Raw genomic sequence first — 16,793 nt, 5'->3', positions numbered from 1 at the left:
GGGCAAGGGGAAGCGGAAGAGGAAGCGCGCGGGAGGTGTCGCGATGAGGCGGCTGAGGTGGCAGCGGCGGGAGTGCGGCCGGGCGGGAGCCGCCGTCTCCCCCCGCGCCCCCGGTACGGAGCTCCGGGCCGCCCCCGGCCTGCGCGCGGAAGGGCCGCCCCGCCCGCAGGTGAGAGAGCCCCGGGGCCGCTGACCGTCGGGGGCCGGTGCGCGGCCCCGCGCGGGGGCTGCCGCCGCTCGCCTCTGCCGCCCCGCAGGGCCCGCCGCTGCCCTCCTCCGCGCCGCCCGGCGATGTCCCGCGGCCGCCGGTTCCCCGAGCGCTGGAGCGGCCCCGTGAGTCCTCCCCGAACGTAGCGGGCCTGCGGCCACCCCCACCCACCCGCACCGGGACCGGGACCGGAGCGGGCTGTCCCGCGGCTGGACGTTGGCCCGCCGGGGCCCCGCCGCCATGCGCCTGGCTGCGCTGCTGGCCGCGCTGCGGCCCGTGCTGCCGCTCGTCCTGGGCCTCTCACTCGGCTGCAGCCTGAGCCTGCTGCGCGCCTCCTGGAGCCAGGGCGGAGCCGAGGAGCAGTGCCTGGGGGCGGCCGGCCGCGCCGGGCCCCTCGGCGGTGGAGGGCGGCCGGAGGCAGCGGATGGAAGGCCGGGCCCGGGCCACGAAGACTTCAGGCCTAGGATTGTGCCCTACTACAGAGACCCCAACAAGCCTTACAAAAAAGTGCTCAGGTAAAAGCTATGCTTTTGGCTAGGCTTTCTGGCGAGGAAAATAATCCCCAGTGGGTGGTGGTCGGGGCTCTAAATCTTCTAGTGAGTTAACGGGTTCAGGGTGGAATATGCTGTTTGAAATGCCTTATCTAGTAACAGCATGATGCAACAAGGTAACGGCTAAGATTGTTACCTTAAAGGGGTGCAAGAGAAGTGTCAGAGAATTTAAGTTAAAAAAAAAGGCAACAAAAGCGCCCAAGATTGAGAATATTTCTTCTTTTATTACTTGTGTCTAAGAGAGCATGTTAAATTACTCTTCAAAACTTCTTTAACCAGTATATTCATTAGGAAAATTTTGAGCAATTAATAGCAATGTATGTAACTTGCAAGTGGTTAGCTCTTTATTTTTATTTTTTTACTTACACTAGCACAGTTTCCTAGCTTGGTGTCATGGTATAACCCCAGCTGGCAGCTAAGCACTGCTCAGCTGCTCGCTCACTGCCCTCCCCCCCCCCCCCCCCCCCCCCCCCCCCAACCCCTGCGGTGGGACGGGAGAGAGAATCAGAAGGGTAAAAATGAGAAAACTCGTGGTTTGAGAGAAAGACAGTTTAATAGGTAATGCAAAAGCTGTGCGGGCAACCAAAGCAAAACAAGGAATTTATTCACCGCTTCCCATTGGCAGGCAGGTTCAGCCGTCTCCAGGACAGCAGGGCTCTGTCACATGTGACTGGTGACTTGGGGAGACAAATGCCATCACTCTGAACGTCCTCCCCTTCCTTCTTCTTTCTTCTTCCCCCAGTTTTATATGCTGAGTGTGATGTCATATGGTGTGGGATATCCCTTGGGTCAGTTGGGGTTAGTTGTCCTGGCTGCGCCCCCTCCCAACTTTTTGTGCCCCCCCACCAGCCTGCTCGGTGGTGGGGTGAGGTGAGAAACAGAAAAGGCCTTGACTCTGTGTAAGCACTGCTCAGCAGTAAGGAGAACATCCCTGAATTAGCCACACAGTTCCCAGCAGAAATCTAAAAGGTAGCCCCATACTAGGCACTAGGGAGAAAATTAACTCTATCCCAGCCAAAACTGCATGCTCGGATGAATGTTGGGAGATTGCAGTTTCCTTGAAGGAAGCAAGTGGTTTTACAAAATGGGATTTTTGCTAGTGAGTCTTCTCTTAAAGCTCAGCTTTTAGGCTTAACTGTTTCACCATTGATAGACTCCAGCAGATAAAGACTTACCCCAAGTTACTGTAATCCTTTGATTTTTGTCATCCGGCTGTTTGCCATGTAGGTATGTCCTTCCTTTACAGAACTCGCTACATCCAGACGGAGTTGGGATTTCATGAGAGACTGTTTGTGGCTGTGCTGACCTCCAAGGCTACCCTGAATACGCTGGCAGTGGCTGTGAACAAGACAGTAGCCCATCACTTCCCCCGCCTGCTGTACTTCACAGGGTTGCGCAGCGCCAAGGTGCCTCACGGCATGGTGCTGGTGGCCCATGGGGATGAGCGGCCCATTTGGCTCATGTATGAGACCATGCACTATATCCACCAGCACTTTGGTTCTGACTACGACTGGTTCTACATCATGCAGGATGACACCTATGCCCAGGCTGAACAGGTTAAGGCTCTGGTGACGCACCTAAGTATTAACCAAGATGTCTACCTGGGACGAGCGGAGGAGTTTATCGGGGGAGATGAGCAGGCCCGCTATTGTCACGGTGGCTTTGGCTACCTGATCTCCCGCAGCCTGCTGCTTAAGCTCCATCCGCACCTGGACAGCTGTCGCAATGAGATCCTCAGTGTGCGGCCAGATGAGTGGCTGGGACGTTGCATCATCGATTTCCTTGGTATCACTTGCGTCTCCCAGCTCCAGGTACTGCCTCCCTTCTCAGGGGTTTGTGCTCGCTGAGCCTGACAGAACCAATGCTCTTGCTAGTTCCCTGCTGCATAGCACAGGGGCTTTTCCCTGAGCCGCTGCTATGAGATACAGAGGAAGAAAGGGCTGTGTGGTGCGGCAGCACTGGGGAGAGGCCCGTAATCAAAGCTGAGACGCTGGGGGAGACGGCATATACAGTATTTCATTTTTAGCCTACTAGCAGATGCCGATCCACAGGTTTTTGGAGGTCGGGTAAAGGGCACGTTGGTACCAAGAAGCGAGTGGGTGTGTAGCGTGGGGGGAACAACTCTTATATTTTCGTCTCTGGTTACTGCAGTCAGCATGGAAAGAGGGGCAAATGCACGTCTGGGGTGAGGGAAGGCTTCTCTGTGAATTCAAGTCCCATGCTGGTCTTCCTGGCTCTTATCTACTTCAGGGCCAACATTATCACACCTATGAATTGGCCAAAAATACTGAGCCGGAAAAGGAGGAGGAAGAGGAGTTTCAAGCAGCTCTTGCTGTGCATCCTGTTTCTGATGTGACCCTGATGTACCGGCTGCACAAGCACTTCAGCAGGATCCAGCTGGATAGAGCCTACCAGGAGATCCAGGACCTCCAGGTACGTGGTGAGGGATAACTGTAAAAGCTCCTCGACCAAACAGGTTTCCTTTTCTTTCACAGAATCACAAAATGATCTCGGTTGGAAAAGACCTTGAAGATCATCCAGTCCAACCATTAACGTCACACTGACCGTTCTCAACTCCACCAGATCCCTCAGCACTGGGTCAACCCGACTCTTCAACCCCTTCAGGGATGGGGACTCCACCCCTGCCCTGGGCAGCCCATTCCAACACCCAACAACCCATTCTGGAAAGAAATACTTCCTAATAGCCAGTCTAAACCTTCCCTGGCGCAGCTTGAGGCCATTCCTTTTGTCCTATCACTTGTTACTTGGTTCAAGAGACTCATCATGACTTTCAACACAGTGAAGGAAAATTACTGCTTTTATTTGTAGGTGACGGTCAGCCAGACATAGGATTTAGTCCTGCATCTCAGAAATAGCACTTCTGACACCATGTTATTCAAAACTGCTGGTGTGATACCAGCATGATACAGTTGTAGGTAGTGAGGTGAGCCTGGGTGGGAGATGGACTTGGACGTCTTTGAGGAGGTGGTAGGGATCAGTATGCGTTCTCTCTTTGCACAGATGCAGATCAGGAACCTGACGTCGCTGACCCCCGCGGGCGAGGCAGGCTTGACATGGCCTGTGGGCATTAATGCCCCGTTTCTTCCAAAGTCGCGTTTTGAGGTAATCAGCTGGGATTACTTCACGGAGCAGCACCTCTTCTCCTGTCCTGATGGCTCCCCCAAGTGTGAGCTCTCTGGAGCCAGCAAAGCAGATGTCAGTGAAATCATCGAGTCTGCACTTGAGCAGCTTAACAGTCGCTACCAGCCTCTGCTCCGCTTCAGCAAGCGCCAGTTGCTGAATGGCTATCGGCGTTTTGACCCCACGCGGGGCATGGAATATACGCTGGACCTACTGCTGGAGGCAGTGACCCAAAAGGGCCATAGTCATGTTCTGGCCAAACGAGTGAGCTTGGTGCGGCCCTTAAGTAAGGTAGAAATTATTCCCATGCCGTACGTGACAGAGGCCACGCGGGTACAACTGGTGCTTCCCTTGACAGTGCAGGACCTGGATTTTGTGGCAAACTTCCTGGATATGTTTGCTATGAACACTCTGGACACACATGATAATGCCTTGCTGACTTTGCTTTTCATTTACCATCCCTATGATGCCCAGAGAGTCAGTCAGGTGGATGTTTTTGCAGGAGTCAAAGCCATGGTGGGAGAGCTGGAGAAACGCTATGCAGAAGTTAAAATCCCCTGGATTAGTGTTAAAACTGAGGTGCCATCGCAAGTGAAACTCATGGATATAGTATCAAAGAAGCACCCTGTGGATACGCTATTCTTCTTGGCCAGCGTCTGGACAGAAATCAATATGGAGTTCCTGAACCGTTGCCGCATGAATACTATCAGCAATTGGCAGGTCTTCTTCCCGGTGCATTTCCAAGAGTTCAACCCTGCACTGGTGTACCGTGGCGAGCAGGCTGCTTCCTCCAGCACCGACTTCCTGAGGGACGGGCATTTCGACAGACATTCCTTTGCTGAGGCCTGCTTTTATAACTCTGACTACATGACAGCACGTACCAAGCTAGCAGCTGATATCCTAGACCGAGATGAGGTGCTGGAGAGCATGGAGGTGTTTGATGTCTTCCTCCACTATTCTGGTCTGCACCTATTTAGGGCTGTGGAGCCAGGCTTAGTGCAGAAATACGCACTGAGGAGCTGCAATCCCCGGCTTAGCGAGGAGTTATACCACCGCTGCGTGCTTAGTAACTTGGAAGGACTTGCATCCCGCTCGCATTTAGCCATGGCCCTCTTTGAGCAGGAACAGGCCAACAGCACTTGAGAGACTAGAAACATCAAGAGCTTCTCAGCACCTTAACACTTGGCACTTTCCATCCCCTTCCCAGCCTTGTCATGGGTGAAGGGCATGTGAGGTCAAGGGAGGAGGAAGACTTCCAGCCCTGCTCTGAGGCACAGGCATGGGCTACGGAGAGAGGCTGTTTCTGTGGGTTTGTTTTGGTTTTGTTTTTTTTTTTTTTGGGGGGGGGGGGGAAGGGTTTGTGTTTGTTTTTTAAATAAATAAAAGTTTCTTTCCAGGCAGACTCATGTGGCTACTTGTAAACTTTACAGCGTCTGGCATGAGGTATGTAAAACAAGCTGTAGAGTTGACCTTTCAGCCGCACAGTTCTGCTGAGCAGTGCAGAGAGAGTGTGAATCTGAGCTGTGTACTGGAACAAAGTTACCTTGACTGTGCTACTCAGTGCTGGTTTTGCACCCTCCTGTGTGGTTGTGTCTTCTTTGTGTGAGCATTCTCAACTCCACCAGATCCCTCAGCACTGGGTCAACCCAACTCTTAAATCCCTCCAGGGATGGGGACTCCACCCCTGCCGTGGGCAGCCCATTCCAACGCCCAACTTCTGGAAAGAAATGCTTCCTAATAGCCAGTCTAACCCTGCCCTGGTGCAGCTTGAGGCCATTCCCTTTTGTCCTATTGCTTGTTCCTTGGTTCAAGAGACTCATCCCCCCTCTCTGCACCCTCCTTCCAGGGAGTTGTAGAGGGCAATGAGGTCTCCCCTCAGCCTCCTCTTCTCCAGACTAAACCCCCCCAGTTCCCTCAGCCGCTCCCCATCAGACCTGTGCTCCAGACCCTGCACCAGCTTCGTTGCCCTTCTCTGGACACGCTCAAGTCATTCAATGTCCTTTTTGTAGTGAGGGGCCCAAAACTGAACCCAGTAATTGAGGTGCGGCCTCACCAGTGCTGAGTACAGGGCTAAGATCCCTTCCCTGTCCCTGCTGGCCAGACTAGTGCTGATACAAGCCAGGATACCATTGGCCTTGGCCATCTGGGCAAAGATTATCTGTTAAGTCCTGCACCTATTAAAGTGGTGAGCCTAGGCAACTCTCCCAAGGGACAGAAAATTCCTCAGTTCCAATATACTTTTTGACTGTGCTCCTGGCCATGTGAGCTGCCACAAGCAGGCCCCAGGAACAACCACAAACTGTGGATGAAATGAAAGAGTAAATTTATTCTTGTTACCTCACGCCCGTACAGAGGCATGCAAGTGGGGACGCAGACACACATCCTTGCTAGCCAGAAAGAGGAGAAGAAAGCAAAGATCTGGAACCTGCTGCTTTTGCCTGCGATTCCGGGATTTTTGCAGGTGTAGTTTTCCACTGTGCTTTGATCCTTCCCACACCAGGGCAAGAATCTCAGGGATGTTCGATAAGGTGCCTCTGAGTCTCTCATAGGCCCGTGTTATCTAAACGCAGACTTTCTACCAGTCAAGCACACAAAGCCAAACAACAGTTAGCATGATAGATGTGGGTTTTGGCACCCCAGCTCCAAGTCACTTGAGCGTGTTTACAATCTCCTGACCAATCTTCCGTTGTATTCCCACAGTGGCTCTACACAACTTCAACACACACAGTTTTGGGACCTGGTTTCCATCAGGCATATCCACCTGCTTGCCACATGCACCTTAGTGGAAGGAGGCAACCATTTCCTTATTCTCAAGGACTGTTACTCCCAATCAATGCCCATGTTTTCATTAATGTAATTATTAAATGGATGAAAAGTTTGTCTTTTAATGACCAGGTATGGGTTTTCAGCATGCTCATACAGGAACAGGTTTTTGGCCAAATGTCACTCATTATATTTGATTATTTGAGGGGAAAAAATGTTGGTAAAAGTTTGCAGATAAAGGTCAACCAGGTGGGAGAAAATGAGGACAGGCCTGTTCTACAGAATGATTCAGATATAAGATGATCTTATACACAAGACAGCTGCAAAATCATTTATCTAGAAATTAAGCAAACAGCTCATGTTTTAGATTTCCCTGTTCTGTATCACAGAGAAGGGACCTCTGGAGTTCTTTAGTTCAACCGCACCCCTGCACAAAGGGCCAGCTAGATCAGTTGCTCAGAACTGTATTCAGTTGCATTTTAAGCATCTCCAGGGATGGAGACTCCACAATCTCTCCTGGCAATCTGTTCCAGTGTGTAATAACTTCTACAGCTAAAAAGTTCCTTTTCATGTTTAAATGGAATTTCTTGCATTTCAGTTTGTGCCCATTGCCTCTTGTCATGTCACTGGACACCACTGGGAAGAATCAGTTTCTGTCTTCCTTATAGTCTCCCATGAACGACTTACACGTGTGGGTAAGAGTCACGCTGAGCCTGTTCTCCAGGCTAAACAATCCGAGCTCTCACAACCTCACCTGTTGGGACAGACACTTCAGTTAACCATCCTCACAGCCCTTCGCTGGCCTCGCTCCTGTATGTCCACGTCTGTTTTGTACTGGGGCTTTCAGCTTTCCAGCTTCTTTCCAGTCTGTCCTAGAAATCAAAGGCCACAGCCCTGATGTGAACATGTGACTTTCAGTGTGATGAGCCCATGAGTATAACTCCATTCACAGCTGCATAAGCACCGTTTAAGAAAAGAGATTGTATTTGCTTATACTCGTGAGGAGTATGAGGTGGAGGTCTTGTGTCAGCATCAAGAGATGCTGAAAGATTAGAAAAGCTTCAGAATAAGTACTTGAAGTCTGCAACATTGCTTCAAATTGGGTAGAAATTGCAGACGTGTTTATTTAAAAAATAGAGGTGTGTTAACTACAGTTACATGGGAAGAAGTCAGATTTCTGTTGAATGTCTTACTGGGATGCGTGTTTGTCGCTAACAAACAAGAGTGAGAACAAGAGAAGCTAACTGGGAAACCTTCTTGTTATGAGTAGTTGTTTCGCATGAGGAGGTGCTGATCCGTTATGATCCCAGGAAAAGCACTCAGAACTGTGTAAGGTATCATTTAAAATATGATATATTAGAGCTAACACTATAGAAAGAGAATAGAATAGATCCATCCACTTACATCAATGATGCAAGGAACCCCAAGTGGTATAGTATTGAATGGGCCTCTGATCCACACGCAGCATGCCACGCATCTGTAGGTTCTCCCATTTTGGCCATTAGAGCTAGTATAAGATTACAAACAACTCTATTCATCATTTCTACTGTCAGGCAGAAAGGACGTTTGCACGAGAATTTCTTGCCTCACTTTTAGACAAAGGCAAGGCCACGCAGGTGGCATAATCACCGGTACGGACTGAGAACTGCCTATGGGTCCTTCTGTTACGAGATGCTGACGGAGTCCTGCGGTCAGGGCTTTGTGCAGCAAACACGGGCCTGAATGTCACCCTGTGAGAGTGGCACGGTGTAGCGCAGGCCTGTGCACGCTAGGTTTAACTGTTACGTGGGTCATCGACCCCTTGACGTACAGCGACTGTCTCCCAGTCAGGATCGCTACAACAGTGAAGATGGACAGTGTAAGAACCCCTGCTGCTGCTTGCCTTGGTGGTGGTGTGTTTGTCTTCTGGAGCACAAAAGAGATTCTGATGCATGAAATACAACCTCATGGTGCCAGAGAGGATGCATAGCTTGTGAGCGCGAGTTTCGATATGGTGTAATGTCCGAGGAGAATTCCCTGAATCATTGTTCTAGATCACACGTTTGGAAGGACTGGCAATGGGCATTGGATGCTGTAGAAAACTGTGTAAGCAAAGCAAGCGTTCTCATAGCATGCATGGGGGTAAAACAGGTGTCATCCAACCAAGCTGAAAGAATAAACATTAAAAAAGATGCAGTAAGTTGACTGTCAGGATACACATAGAATACTACAATACTACACAGAACTTGAAACTCTTAAGAGCATCTAGTACCTTGGGAGAAAACTGAGGGAAGCTGGAAGTTGATTTTTTTTTTTTTTAAATGCAGCTCTTATGGAAAGGAAAGGCAGGAAACACTGCCAGCAAACTGCTGAGTCCATAAGCTGAAGATTCTGGTTTACTGATCAAAACTCTGCATTCCAAGTGAGATTAGGCTATATGAAAGGAACAACTTGCATCTTACAGGCAGACAGGTTAACTTTCACAGTTACACTCTAGCTGGAATAGCCTGGGGATAGCAAACTAAAAATGCAATAAGGCAAATACGGTAAAGAGGAAAGAAGGAAATCAAATTAAATGTTGAACAAATTGATCCAGTGTTACACCAAACAAGAAAAATGTTAATTGCTCCTTACAGATACCTAACATCAGACCTTAAGCAATTGAAACCAGAAATGCTAACTGATAAGAAATTTGGTGTAGTTGGCATTACTGTATAACTAGTACTAGACAAGGCTGTTGTACAGCAAGTAAGACTTGGCAAATGATTTAAGCCTTTGGAGTTACATGTTGAGTTAAAGATGATCAGGCAGCCATTACAGACCTGACAATCCATTTGTTTTAATGCAATGCTTTAACTATTAAACAGAAAGTTATACAGCAGCAAACAAATCATCTGAGTTAAGAACTGATTGGCATATCAGATAAGAGCCAACTGTTGGATTTGGGCACTTCTGCTTAGGTCCTAGGAGGACAGTTCTTCAGCCAGTGTTGTTTGAGACTTAATTGATGATTTGGAAGCAAATGTAAGATCTCTACTGATAAAATCTCCAGGTGATGTAAAAAATTAGTACTGAAAAAAAAAGTCATAAAGATAGGGTAACAATAGAGAAGTGTGTGTGGCAAAGTAAGGTTATTCAAATAGATTTTGTCTTAAAGCAGTCAAGTGCAAATTTATGTGCTTGGGGAAAAGGAAGGCGTGTCACTCCTCCAGAGAGGACTGTATCAAAAAAAAAAAAAAAAAAAAGGTAAGTCTGGAAAGAAATTTGGAAATAAATTGACTGTATTAATGCACAAGCAGCTTAATTTGACTAGGACCCACTATTTTAGACACTAAAATACGGAGCTATCCCAGCCCTGTAAAGTTTACAGTGGAAGACATGATATAACAAATCTATACACGTAGACAATCTGGGGGAAACAGATACTGTTGATGTGAGAGACAGCAATAAGGCCCCTGGTGGCATAGCCCTTTTTTTTTTTAAGGGAACAGAGAGGAAAAAAAAAATGTACAAGAAGTTCACAAAATTTATCTGAAGATTGGAAGAAATATTTTACAATGAGAAGTGCAGAACTCCTGTAGTGATAAGACAAGGGGTAATGGATTTAAACTGGTTTCAAAGTAAAAGCAGATTCAGGCTAGATTTAAGGAAGAGATTTTTTTACAGTCAGGGTAGTGAAACACTGGCACAGGTTGCCCAGAGTGGTGATAGATGCCCCATCCCTGGAAACATTCAAGGTCGGGTTGGATGGGGCTCTGAGCAACCTGATCTAGTTGAAGATGTCCCTGCTCACTGCAGGGGGGTTGGACTAGATGGCCTTTAAAGGTGCCTTCCAACCGAAACCATTCTGTGCTTCTATGATTCTATGAACTCTAATTACTTAGAAGGTTGTGAGGTGGTCTGATTAGAGTGTATAAGTACATTTACTGAGTAAAAATCCTGGATACTAAAGAGGTTTTTAGTTATCTAGGGGTAAGACACAACAACAATAACACCAAAACTAACAGCTTTAAACCGCCACAGATAATTCCAGCTGAAAATTGGCATATGCTTTTAGTGATGAAAGTGACTGGCTAATGAAATTACAGAGTGGCAGCTTCTCTGTTTGTGTGACAGAGATCATTGGAGGCCTATGTGAAATTACTTGTCATATGTAAGTGGGCACAATTAATGGTCCTTCATGGCTTTAAATTTCATGACTCTGAATATATAGTGGATAAAAGTTGCAAAAGAGAAATCCATCAAAGGCTGTTAAACACAAAGCCAACACCTCTGTCACAGTAGGTCTCTGAATCACAAATCACTATGAGCTAGGAGAGCATTTGGGGAGGTATCACTGTATGTCTACCCTATTTTTATGATCTTTTCCAGGCATTCAGTGTTGGCCCCTGTCAGGAATGGGGTAAATGAGTCAGGTGTACTTATGATTTGACTCTGTACCACCATTTTTGTGTCATTAACTGCAAAAAGGGACTAGATCTGTTTCAAATACTCACTTTAATTCAGCCAGAAATGATAAACTGTTTGAGGATCATGATGCAGAATTCATGGACTACAATGGGGTCATGGATTGTCCAGGAAGACAAATTGCCATGATTGTCATCTCTGGGCTTGTAAAACTGAGAAAATGAATACCCTTATCAGGTGTCTGCTGTGCCTCCAACTGTGCTTACCCTGTCATGCTCCAGGTGTGTGTACTTTTGTGTGTACTTCACTTTCTTGCTGATCCCAGAGAAAAATGTACAGTATATGTTACAGACACAGGAAGCGTTTGTCCCAATTGCATTTTTGACTTCAAGAAACAGGTGAAAATAGACTCACCATCTTCTCACCTATGAAGGAGCTGACACTCTATGCCTAACTAGAAGATATACTTTTTTTTTAAAAAACTGAAAATACAGATGTTGTGAACTCAGGTATTTTACCTGATCACGGTGTCCATCCATCTTCTCCAAGACTGGAATATAAATGATGTGACTCTCCCATGCGAGGGGGATGTGCAGCCCATCTCATGTGGGCAGCCCGCATGGGGTGGTTTCCACCTCCCCTCCCTCAGCAGCACTAAGCAGTTCAGTGGTGTCTGTGTAGTCCCTGGGATGACTGCACTTATCTCAGTCACAGCTGGCAGGATGTGGAATTTTCTCATTCCAAAGTGGTTCAGAGCCAATTGCTGCCACTCTGGCAAGTGCAAGCCAACCACCTGCAGAGGGTCTAGGCTGTTCCATAGAGATGGTTTGGAGTTGCTCTTGGTCAGATCAGACGACTAGATACAGAGCACAGAATCACAGAATGATCTAGGTTGGAAAAGACCTTGAAGATCCTCCAGTCCAACCATGAACCTCACACTGACTGTTCTCAACTCCACCAGATCCCTCAGCGCTGGGTCAACCTGACTCTTCAACCCCTCCAGGGATGGGGACTCCACCCCTGCCCTGGGCAGCCCATTCCAACGCCCAACAACCCCTTCTGGAAAGAAATGCTTCCTAATAGCCAGTCTAAACCTTCCCTGGCGCAACTTGAGGCCATTCCCTCTTATCCTATCACTTGTTATTTGGTTGAAGAGACTCATAGCCCCCTCTCTGCACCCTCCTTCCAGGGAGTTGTAGAGGGCAATGAGGTCTCCCCTCAGCCTCCTCTTCTTCAGACTAAACCCCCCCAGTTCCCTCAGCCGCTCCCCATCAGACCTGTGCTCCAGGTCCTTCACCAGCTTTGTTGCCCTTCTCTGGACACGCTCGAGTCATTCACTGTCCTTTTTGTAGTGAGGGGCCCAGATGATACAATCTCATCAACAGGTGCACATTTCCCCAGCAAGGCAAGGTATTCTTGCTCAGCAGCTTCCTCCATTCTTAACTTCAGCACAAAGACTTCTTTTCTGAGGAACTTGCTCTCTTCTATTTGGCTTTACACATTACCTTGTCACACACCCATCATGAAACATACTTTACAGTACTGCAAAACCTGTGCAGGCTGCTAGCTCGCTCTCCTGTCAGGAGCCCTAGCCTGAATCGCTATACAAGGTGCTTTCTTGCAAGCTATCTCAGGGCTTGCCCCTCATGAGTCATTTACCTTAGCCAAGACAGTCACCCTCTCTTTCAGATTCTTTCCTTGATGCACCTAGCACTTACATTATCTTCTCAACAGGCACCCTAAACCATTTCTTCCAGGATGCTCAAAGGTGGCAGTTTCTGGATTACAGGTAGCACAAAAGCTCATTTTTCATTTACAAAAGTGTTTTTCTAGTGCAAATAGCTGCAGCAAAAAGCTTGAAAATGTGACACACATGAAAAATGCAGACTGAAAAAGCTGAAGGCACATAAATATATAGCCCCCATTTAAAAATACCCAGTGAGACATAAATCCACCTCATAATCTTTACAGTACTTTATTTCAGCTTTTAGATTTATGCCCTTTTTGAACACTTGGAGCTGACAGAATTGCTTGGCTTCTGCTCATCGCCTACTGCTTTTAAACAGAGCTGTTGCCTTTCACCCTTCTCACAGCTCCTTGGAGCACCATGCAAAATTATTCACTTTCAGTGCTCATCCTATACAAACCCCCCTCCTCATCCCTCTCATGGTTTGCAATGCTTCTTCAGCTTAAGTCAGCCTCTCTTCAGTGCTTCAAATTTATTCTTTGACAGTATACATCGTAAATAGCTTCCACCGGATCTTCACGAAATAATTTTCTTTTTCTTTTCCCATTGCAGTACAACAGACTCACCGAACCCGGTACCCCCACCCTCCCAGGAGTTCCTAGCTCCTGAAGAGAAGAGTGTGCAGAAAAAAGCATGCAAATACAGGATAATAACCTGTGGCACAAGCCAGTTTTGAATTTGAAGTATCACACCTGCTTCAAAGCTTTCTTCCTCCGCTCCGATACGGATATGCGGGTTAGTGTTGCTCCCATCCTCCCCAAGCCTTGCTGAATCCCCATCCCCGCACTGCCCCGCCACAGCCTGGGCCACCCTCACCCTTGCCACCAGGCCACAATGCTCAGTCCACCCCCAGCTTCTCCCTGTCCTCTGCCCCGGGGCCGCCTGGTGGGTCCAAGGGGCAGCTGAGTGGGACAGGCCCAGGTGGGCCAGGGCCGCGGGCGGTCGCTACACCCCAAGGGCGGCCTGGGCATGGGCTCTGCACCCGCAGCTCGACCTGACAGACAGAATCACAGAATGATCTCGGTTGGAAAAGACCTTGAAGATCATCCATTCCAACCATTAACCTCACACTGACCATTCTCAACTCCACCAGATCCCTCAGCGCTGGGTCAGCCCGACTCTGAAACCCCTCCAGGGATGGGGACTCCACCCCTGCCCTGGGCAGCCCATTCCAACGCCCAACAACCCCTTCTGGAAAGAAATACTTCCTAATAGCCAGTCTGACCCTGCCCTGGCGCAGCTTGAGGCCATTCCCTCTTGTCCTATCGCTTGTTCCTTGGTTCAAGAGACTCATCCCCAGCTCTCTGCACCCTCCTTTCAGGTAGCTGTAGAGGGCGATGAGGTCTCCCCTCAGCCTCCTCTTCTCCAGACTAAACCCCCCCAGTTCCCTCAGCCGCTCCCCATCAGACCTGTGCTCCAGACCCTGCACCAGCTTCGTTGCCCTTCTCTGGACACGCTCGAGTCATTCAATGTCCTTTTTGTAGCGAGGGGCCCAAAACTGAACCCAGTCATCGAGGTGCGGCCTCACCAGTGCCGAGTCCAGGGGTAAGATCCCTTCCCTGTCCCTGCTGGCCACGCTATTGCTGATACAAGCCAGGATGCCATTGGCCTTCTTGGCCACCTGGGCACACTGCTGGCTCCTGTTCAGCCGTGCCAGGGCTGGGCAGAGCCGGGCCGGGGCCGGTGGCGCTGTGGCGGCGCGTTAGTGGAGCGGGGGGGGGGGGCTGTGGCGGCGAGTGAGGGGCGCTCCGGCGGCGGGAACGCGGCGGGGGGGGGCTTTGGCGAGTGAGGGGGCTGCGACGGCAACTGAGGGGCTGTGGCGGGTGAGGGGCTGTGGCGAGCGATGGCCGCCGTGGCGCCGGGGCTCGGTGCTGGCTGGGGGCCGTGGCGGCGGGAACGGCTCCGCGGCCTTGCCCGGAGGTTGCCGTGGCCGGCGCCGAGCGGCGGGGCCGGGGCGGGGCGGCCCAGCAAGGTACGGGCGCTTCCCCCCCGCCCCCCCGCCCGTCCAGGGGAGGAGCTCCGCTCCGCTCCGCGCCGCCCCCGCAGGGCCGGGAAGCGGGCGCAGGGGCCGCGGCTACACCGTCCTGCCGTCGCCAAGAGGCGGGAGGTCGGGGCGCACCGGGGCCCTCTCCCCCGGCAGCGGGGTGCTGCGGGCAGCCCGGCCCGGCCCGGCACAACCCGGCCCCGCCGCTCCTGCGCGGGCGACGCGCACTTTGCAGACGGTCCCTGCGCCGCTCCCTGCAGCGCCGCGCAGGCGCCCGGCGCTGGGACGGCGGCCCCGGTGCGAGCGGGAGAGCGGCGCGGCGGGGAGGAGCATGGACGGGACGGTGAGCCTTGCCCCGGGTCCCGCCGCGCCCCCCCCCACCCCCCCCACACCCCCCTCCTTGCTCCGGGCTTCCGTCCGGCTCGACCCCGCGGCAGCACTCGCCGGTGGCTCTGCCCCGGGTGCCTGCGGGAGCTCTGGCTGCGGGGCACCCCCGGGCCGGGCACCGACCCCCCCCCGCCGCAGCCCGGGAGGCTGGCAGAGCCCGGGGACGCCGGTATGCCGGCCCGGCGGTGCCCCCTCCCGCCGCACGGTTCCCCCGCGGAGCCCGGGGGGCCTGGAACACCCCGACGAGCGCCCGGCGCCGCCGCTCTCTCCGTTCTTCGGACTCGGGGCAGCCGGTTGTCCCAGCGTGTCCCCCCCCGCATCCTCGGCCGAGCTGCGGTGGCTTTGCTGCCTCGCAGGGACCCAGGAGAGGCAGGCGGAGAGGGGAAGCCCGGTACTCATTGAGCCCTCGCAAATGTGGACGGCGAGCCCCCTCGGGAGGTTCTTTCCCCTCAGCAGGGACTGACCGTCCCGGGGGAGACACCAGCACTCGTCCGGAATCACACCGGCAGCCCTGCCGTGGGCCTCTGGAGAGGAGGGTCTCCTTCTTGACACCCTGTCCCTGGAGACACCCCAGTGCTGTCCCCCGACTGACAGTTGTCTCTAGTGCCCCAGGAACAGCCAACCTTCACACGGGAGACGGCACCTTTTGAGAGAGTCTTGCTGCCTCTGAGCTGCCCCTCTGCTCTGTTTTCGGAGGGAGATACCTAGTCCCAGATGCTCTCTTGGGACATACCGGTCTGTATCTGTAGAAGACTAATGCTCTGCATGGCCTTCCAGAAGATCTTCTTGACTTCCCACACAGGCAGACCATCTCACTTTGGCGCCAGGAGCTTGCTGCTGGAGACCGCTGCTCCCTCCCTCCCTCCTGATCCCTGGGGCCTCAACTGTTCTCCGTTCCTCTGGAGGGACCCTGTGTGCAAGTTGCTGCTGGGAAAGACTGAGGTAGAAATTAAGTGGGGGACTGAGGAGAAAGCAAGGCCATTAACCAGTTAGCATGATCTGGGGTGTGTTTGTGCAGTCTCCTTGCCCGTTGCTGCCAGCACTGCCCTTCTTGGAGAGACTGGCTTCATACAACCGCCCATCCAGGGGAGTCCTGCAGCTTCTGAGAATAACCACTTCCTTGGTGCTGCCTCAGGAGCAATCAACCTACTGTTTGCCATGGGGACGCCACTGTGAGAAACCAGCCCATCTTCCGTGGCAGAATCCCCTGCCCTCTGGCTCTGAGGAAGAAACTCCCAGCCTGGCCTTCCCCCGAAGGCAGGGTGAGGGTGAGATTCCCAACATTGTCAGCCTTTGGTTGCCTCTTTTTCCACAGCGATGTACCTTTCTGTACCTCATGCACTCTCCTGGCCCAGCCCTTCTCACTTGCACTGCTTCCATTGTGGTGTTCTGCCTCAGCACTGCTTTCCCGGACTCCATCCTTCCTTGACTTCAGCTCTGTTGTAGCACAGTTCACCCTGATCTTCTTTCTGCCCTTTGTCCTTCCCTTGTTTTGACCCTGCTGGACCTAGAGCCTTGTTACTGTCCCCGATGGGGTTGTTTGCTCTTGTGCTGACCAGCACTGCTTAGGCTGGCGCTGTGATGCTCGTATTTCCCTTTCTTGCCTATCCATTCTTCGAGCAGTTG

General features: G+C 51.3%; 2 protein-coding genes across 6 annotated transcripts in view; both read left to right on the top strand.

Annotated features, from left to right (window-relative positions):
• The first annotated feature begins 17 nt into the window (after positions 1-17).
• Positions 18-5,268, top strand: CHPF2 (chondroitin polymerizing factor 2). The gene is made up of 4 exons (XM_074893693.1): positions 18-723; positions 2,006-2,570; positions 3,010-3,192; positions 3,781-5,268. The coding sequence occupies exons 1-4, from the start codon at positions 449-451 to the stop codon at positions 5,041-5,043; spliced, it is 2,286 nt and encodes a 761-aa protein (XP_074749794.1). The 5' UTR covers positions 18-448; the 3' UTR covers positions 5,044-5,268.
• A 9,601-nt stretch (positions 5,269-14,869) lies between these two features.
• The window catches only part of SMARCD3 (SWI/SNF related BAF chromatin remodeling complex subunit D3), a 111,610-nt gene continuing 109,686 nt past the window's right edge, over positions 14,870-16,793 (top strand). Inside the window, exons 1-2 of one of the 5 annotated variants that reach the window (XM_074894477.1) lie at positions 14,870-15,123; positions 15,970-16,109. The gene's annotated coding sequence lies outside the window, so the exon portion shown is untranslated. Of the gene's footprint in view, positions 15,124-15,236; positions 16,436-16,793 lie in introns of those variants that run through there. The other 4 variants (XM_074894308.1, XM_074894153.1, XM_074894392.1 and 1 more) reach the window with 4 other exon arrangements.

Source organism: Strix uralensis, chromosome 1, assembly GCF_047716275.1.
Source record: "Strix uralensis isolate ZFMK-TIS-50842 chromosome 1, bStrUra1, whole genome shotgun sequence".
NCBI classification, from domain to species: Eukaryota; Metazoa; Chordata; class Aves; order Strigiformes; family Strigidae; genus Strix; species Strix uralensis.
The sequence above is the reverse complement of the archived record's forward strand: the minus strand, read 5'-3'. Positions and strand labels throughout refer to the sequence as shown.

Bases quoted from the DNA above. Each gene is read 5' to 3' on its own strand.
- CHPF2 (XM_074893693.1), top strand. From the start codon at position 449: ATGCGCCTGGCTGCGCTGCTGGCCGCGCTGCGGCCCGTGCTGCCGCTC. The intron at 724-2,005 runs GTAAAAGCTATG...CTTCCTTTACAG, and splicing joins CCTTACAAAAAAGTGCTCAG to AACTCGCTACATCCAGACGG. The intron at 2,571-3,009 runs GTACTGCCTCCC...TATCTACTTCAG, and splicing joins CTTGCGTCTCCCAGCTCCAG to GGCCAACATTATCACACCTA.